General features: G+C 42.6%; 1 protein-coding gene across 1 annotated transcript in view; it reads right to left on the bottom strand.

Annotated features, from left to right (window-relative positions):
• Window positions 1-5,647: 5,647 nt before the first annotated feature.
• The window catches only part of ADCK2 (aarF domain containing kinase 2), a gene marked incomplete at its 5' end in the record, with an annotated part of 9,327 nt that continues 8,091 nt past the window's right edge, over window positions 5,648-6,883 (bottom strand). The window contains one exon of the mRNA XM_010168592.1: window positions 5,648-5,791. Within this exon, the coding sequence (XP_010166894.1) occupies window positions 5,648-5,791 (144 nt within the window). The remainder of the gene's footprint in view (window positions 5,792-6,883) is intronic.

Raw genomic sequence — 6,883 nt, 5'->3', positions numbered from 1 at the left:
AACTTCTGGTATTTTTACTGAGCACTTTTGATAAGAGTTTTTTATTTTAAATCTAGTCTTTTCTAAATAAACCTCCCAGCCAGCTCTACTAGGTAGCAAAAAATATTCCCCTTTTACAGATACTGAAAGCAAAGAAGAGGAAGTCTAGGTAGTCAGCTGAATCCCACAGCAGGGAGTGCATGTCAGGGCTGGGCTGGAACTTCAAGTCTCCTAATCTTTACACCAGTCCTTCACCTGCTAGATAACACTATTTGTTCCCCTCCCACCTGTAAAACACCTTTGATTCTTTCTTTGATCTCTCCTTCTGTAGGTCATTCAACACAAACCACTCACAAGGTACAGTGGGTGAATAGCAGTACACTGGAGAACAAAGGTGTTTTCTGCTCTTCGGAAGCCGTACAGATCAGTGTGTTGAGAGGAATCAGTTAAAATGCCACATGAGACTGGCAGGGATGTTATTTGAAGGTTCTGTAGTGTTTTCCAGCTTGTGGTATTAGAGACAGCCTCAGGAAAGAACTGGAAGGAGGCATGCTGTTTGCAGAGGAGCAGCTAATGGCAGCTGGGAATAGGAGAAGGGAGAATGCATTGGAGAGAGGAAAATATTTTGTAAGAACTCTGTTCCAGCCCCAACAGCTCTAGCAATGTAACCTGGAATGCATGTCTAAGTTTTGGTGATGTTTCCTTGCTCCTTCCCTCATATAGGGCACAGTAAGGAGTACAAAAGAAATAAATATTGCACTATGGTTGTGGAAAAAAGCCTTGTGGGTGCTCTTTCATCTCTTTACATAGCACAGTGCATTTAAAAATGCTAATTAGGAACATTGCCCAGCACTGAAATGCAGCTGCTACTAAAGAAAACACAAAGACTGCTTGCCCATGGGTAGAAATCTCAGAGAACAGGAAGTGAAGAGTTAGTACACCTGCACAGAACTCCAGGAAGATTTTGTGTTTGGCCAGAGGGAGGCAGATATTTCTCTTTCTAGTAAAATCTGATAACGAATCTGTAATACAATTTGTGGTCAGAATCTGTATTTTCCATCCAATCCAGAAGCTGACACAAAGATTGGACAGTTTTAAGCACTGGCTCAACACTGGAACAACTAGAACAGCACAGCCCACTGCCCTATAAAGAACTCCTTAAAAAAATACTCGGATTTTCAGGCACCCCTTTGTTGGTTAAGCCTGATCTTTTGTACAGATTTTAGTATCCTACTCAGTATTTTCGTGGATGAGAAGCAGCACTATAGTATTCGTGAGCCAGTGTTGCTTCCAGAGCGCAGGAGTGACGTTAGGAGAATAAGCTGTTCTGGTTTTGTAGGTTCACAGTTTGCATTACAAAATATACTGATGAGATTAAGGGCTTGTTTTGTTTTTTTTCTCTTAGAAATCAGTCCTTAATGGTGCATCTCGGGAGAGATGGAAAGAGACGGGTTTTTACAGAGCCAAGACTGAGCCCAAAAGGCAGCAAGAGGAACACAGACAGCTGAAGAGAGAGCAGCAGCAAGAGGCAGATGGCATCCAGCGCCAGCTGCGCAGTCACAACCAGAGGTAATACCTAGGAGCTAACTGGTTTTTGTAGTAAATGTTGGAAGGTTTGTAATGTCCACTCCCTGGTGCTCTCATTCAGTCTCTGAACATCACACGCTGTGCCTCATGCTAGTCTCTGCAGAGTGGTCGCAGTGGTTTACTAATGGGAATACAGTCAGTGCTTGAGGCGCATGAGTGAGTGTGTACACATGGACTCACCACCTTTAGCATTACCTCCAAGGGCAAATCCCCTTCTATCTCATCCTCAGGCCCAAAGTCCTTTTGCTTCTCAAACTCCTGTTCTCTGCCTCTGGCCACTTAAGTTTAGCAGGTCCTTTCCCCCATGACCCACCTCCTTCCATCTCTTCTGTTGCCCCTGTAGCTCCACCACCAACACGCGCAGCCATCCCGTTGTCTGGGTTAGTCCTACAGCCCCCTCTGCACAATCCATTTCCTCGGTTCCTGGTCTTCAGGCCCAAGAACTCACGGACACACCAGGTTACGGGGGCAGGTGCACAGATGGTTGCAGTTAGCTGACATCAGGCACTGGCCCATGTGGGTGTTTTGCCACCTCTGTTTAGGACATAGGTTTAACCCTCATAACCTAACAAAGAGTCCTGGAATATAACAGAGCACAGACTGCCAGAATATCTGCTTTGTGTCTTTTTGTTTTATTGCTCTTTCTCTCTGAGAAATTTGAGAAATTCTGTTTTGGAAACAGGCAGCGATTGCGTCAGAGAACATTGCAAGGGCTGGAGAAACGGCTGGAGCACAAAGGCAGAGCTTTGCAGCACGTGGCACTGCTCCAGGCTGCTGGGGCAGAGAGGAGCAGGAAGGAATCCCTCCTGCCAGAGGAGAAGAGGGAGGCAAGACAGAGGCTGCAGTTCTTAAAGACGCAGTGTTTGCAGAGAGAGGAGTTGCAGGCAGAACACAATGAAAGGAGCTTTGAAGGAGAGAAAGAAAGGCTGGTAAGGGCAATTCCAGCAATGTCTTTCCTGTACTACTGTGTTTCCAGCAGTGGCACTACCCAGAGTATTTGTCTTTCACTTGTTTTATATCTAGTATAATTAGATCATTTAGAGAGAAATAATTTTTTGACACATGTATAAAGATGAACGATGTCAAGTAAAATTCTCTGTCTCTGCCATAGAAGGAGTCTTTTTCCATGCAAGGAATGAATTTCTATAGATTATACCCATTTCTGTCTTCTGCCAGTGCTAACTGCAGATGAAATTCAGCATGAAAGCAGGCTGTAAAATTGTAAATGTCTTTATTTTTATGTAGGATTTTCTCAGGAGCAGAATGCAGTCATGGCAGGAAATGTTGGAGCAAGAGTCAGGGGAGCAGGACAGGCAACAAAAACATCACCAGGCTGCCAAAGGGAGAGTGCTCCAGAGCAGAGACCGTTCAAGCCAGAAGATGAAAAAAAGGACACAAACTCTGTGACCTCCAGCAGTACCTCAGAGAACAGAATCTTTCGATGCTCCGGGCATCACTGCCAGCGTGAGGAATCTGCAGCGTGGGTGAGCAGGCCTTTGAGCAGTTCACAGACCTAATCTGTATCTTGTAGGTGTGAGTCAGTGTGCTGGCGCTTGGGTGCTCGAGTGCAGCTGTGACAAGCAGAATTATGATTCCTGGAGAGGTCTTTAATCTCTTTCATTGCAACAGAGTGCATTTTCACTGTTCTGCCCTTTACATGTATTTCTTTCTGCAGTTACTCTTCTGGTCCACCTCTGTCAAACTGTTCTTCTGTCTTAAGCCTGTGCAGTGACCCTGCTGACAGACCCAACTCTGCAACCAGGAGCAACCTTGGTAGTTAATATGAAACACAGCCATAGTGACAAGTTTCTGTTCCAGACATCTGAAGTGGGCCGGCTCTTTCCACAGCACTCCAAGGAGCTGGCGCCTGTAGTGCTGAGTGTTGTAGTCTGAGGCTGGTGAAAGCGTCATGGGACAGTCCAGAGGGGAGGAACAGAGGAGCTGAGAGTTAAAAAAGGGCACAAGACCTAGAGCGTGGCAGAGGGGCAGCAGGTTGTAATGGCTTTCAAGATGCAAAAGACAGAGAAAGGAATTAGTTAAGTGAGGGCCATCTGACAGAGTAGGAGGTGAAGGACAAGAATGAAGGTCAGGAGAAGTGCCCTGGTGTGGTAGTTTCACTCCCCTACAGGAAGAATGCACAAAGGAAGGTGTATTTTCAGCTCTAAGATCCATAATATGCATGAGCCAGCCTGAGATTTTTGGTTGTTGTTTTTTTGGTTTTGTTTTTTTTTTTAAAGGGATAAGGAAAGAAAAATAAGCCTATAGGTAAGGCAAAGGCTTTGAGTGTTTGTTTATTTAAGGTCTGGAAAAAATGTAACTCGTTGCATATATGGAAACTACAGGTGAAGCACAGTTTTGCATTTTAGACACTGAATTCTGTCTTTAATTGGAATTCTGGAATTCTGTCTGGAATTGGTTTAAGCTCCATTTACCCTCTGGAAAAGTTGGCGCTCAGCAAGAACATGGGTGCCTGAGACCTGCCTAACTGATGGGCCTGGCCCAGGCTGCACGCACCAGTGCTGTGCCTGGCACCTCTGGCCCCAGCTGGGTGGAAGTGGGAGGGGCATCACACTACTGCATGAAATGGATGCTGGCAGCACACAGAAAGTTTCTTTAATGTAAAGTTCAGGGGTTTCTTGCCCTTCTTCTTTTCTGAGTTCTCTCTCATGTGCTAGTTAGGCCAACAGTGTACCTAGTTGTAAGTTTAGGTCTGCCTAGACTTACAGAAACAAGCCTATAACTTAGAAGATACTCACTGCTGCTTTCATCCTTAAGCATTTGAAAATGGAATACATAATGATTAAAGGGAAGTACATTAAATATATTGAGCAGAATCTAAACTTATTTTTCAGACTTCGTTTATAGACCATTAATAATTATTTTATAATCACCATAAAACAGCAAATTGTCTGCTTATGTACTTTCTCTTCATTGCTTAACCATCTGAAAACAGCCCACTGTGGACACCCTGTGCTGCTGCAATTTCACATACAGTATATCTGGGAATCATATTTCCAATCATTCATAGACTGTGTTTCTCACTGTTAAAATACAGCCATAAAATAATTTTAATACTACTGTTAAAATAACTGCCTGTAAAAGTCATATATGATCTAGCTCTTTTGCAGGCTTTATTTAATTTTAAACATTCATGATGTGTTTTCCATCCATTAGGAAAATGTTTGGACTCCTTGTTTTGCAAACTATTGGAAAAAAAACCCAAGTATTTGCATATTAATTAAGGTTTTGAGTTGACTAGGGTGAAACTAGGGGAGCAGAGGGGAGAGTGATAGGAAGGAAGCACAAAGAAGAAAAAAAAAAACAACTTTTTTTAAGGTTAAAAAAACCCCAAACTAAGACCAGTACAAATAGTCCCAAAAGTTGTTTTTATTATGGAATTAGCTTTTCTGCCTAGGCATGTATTTTCTTTTGCTGTTTATAATCCATACTCCTATAGTATTATGGTACAGTATGGAAGTTTGAAAAATCAGATTGATTTGTCTGTTTTTAGCATTCAAAATGACTAAGAACAGACCATGCAGTGTCTCAGGACACTTCTACAATAAAAATAGAAGTTAAAAGTACAAAAGAGTTTATTGGATTTTTTTTCAGCCTGAATTAGTTGCTTAGGTGGTGCTAGAACATCATTTCTCATATCACAGTGACAGGTAAGTCAGTAAATTACCTTTAAATATTTAACTTGACATATTTCAGAATAGACTTGATCAATGAACATCTTTTAAAAGACTTTTAGACAAGAAAACTGCTTTTCTTATCAGGCTGCAGTGATCTTAGTGTACCTAAATTACATGATATGTCAGTTTAAAAACTATGAGAGCACATTAGCTCATACAACTGTGTAATGAGTCAGAGATCTCCAACTGTGCAAAGTCCTCCTGGTTTCTGGAATAGACCTGCTAATCATCCCATGCCTGGAGCTTGGCTGACATGACTGAAGGCAACATTAATGGTGAGTAACCACTGCATGGCATTTCCCCGAGACACACCTGACTTCTCACCTTCAGCTTCTTTCTCTGTCAGCTCACAGATGGCACAGTGAGAGGGCAGTAGCCACAGGAGTCTATTCAAGGACAGAAGCTGCAGTTTTGATGAGCAGTGGTTTAGCTGCCTCTAGGATGTCCAGTTCAGGGTCCAGTGAACGACCAAGACCTTCCAGGACCATGATGGCAAAGATGATGGAAGCAAAATTGCTCTCGAGCTTCACCTAGAATCACAAGCAACTGAATTAACTCAGTGGACCTTTTTTCTTCTAAGCCCATTCCACAGAAGTACTAGCTCTCACTAAGCTGAGAGGGAAGCGAAGAGGCAGGGGAGAACATGCACACATCCAAAACTATATTGTAACTCCATCACTTGGAGTTTCAGAACACACTGAAATCCAGCAGCAGGCCTAAAAATAAGACAACAGTTTCAGGAGAACAGCCTAAGGGAACCCAAGAGTTTGTTTTTCCATTCCAAGAAGGCAAATGGGATTTTTTTTTTCTTCCATACTGGAATAGCAGGATCTTAAAAGTGCTCACCATTGCTAGCTTAGTTATAAACTGCAGCAGTATCCAACGTACTTGAACACATGCACTTGTGTAAGGGAGAGCTCACCTTCTGAATGACCACAAAAGACCCCCACAGATCACAGAGGAAACTATTCTTTGCTCTGCATGTCAACAAACTACTCCCCAGTTCCCAGCCAGGCAGTAGGAGTGTTTCAAGGCATACCAGGGAATTAATAATTCATGGCATTGGGAGGACTTGCTTTGTAAGGGCCTAAATTACATTTCCTGTTATTAGAAACCAGCTTAATGAAATTTAATGACAAAAAACCTCTTAGCTAAGGAATGTTTAGAGGGACCCTTTGCAGGCTGACAACCTTCTCGTGTCCTCTAGTTCAGGCCACCATAGCTCTGTTGATTTCCAAAGTTGTTTGCAACTGTAGATAGTTGTCCCTCAAATACTACCAGTTATAAGAAAGAATCTCTGTTCTGTGGGCAGCTCCTCACTTTTGAGGCCTTTTACAAACCAGTAAAATGGCCTAGTACTGTTACACAACCACACATCAAGAAAGAGCTCCAGGGAAGAAAGCATGCAGTGATATGCAAGTGGAACATAGAAGATTTCATTTTCTGCTTCTGAGGAACTATATATTAAAAAAAATAGGAAAAAACTATGTGTTACAGCAAAATTCCTTTTAGTAAACAATATCAACCATTATATGCAGTATTAAGACAAAACCCAACAAAACAGAAACTGATCTTGGTAAGGTGCTTATCAAGGCCTGAAAAACAGTGTGCCTGCAACACCT

This window comes from Antrostomus carolinensis, unplaced genomic scaffold, assembly GCF_000700745.2.
Source record: "Antrostomus carolinensis isolate BGI_N321 unplaced genomic scaffold, ASM70074v2 scaffold26905, whole genome shotgun sequence".
In the NCBI taxonomy this organism is placed as follows: Eukaryota; Metazoa; Chordata; class Aves; order Caprimulgiformes; family Caprimulgidae; genus Antrostomus; species Antrostomus carolinensis.
Note: the sequence above shows the minus strand (reverse complement) of the source record. Positions and strands in the feature narration are given on the sequence as shown.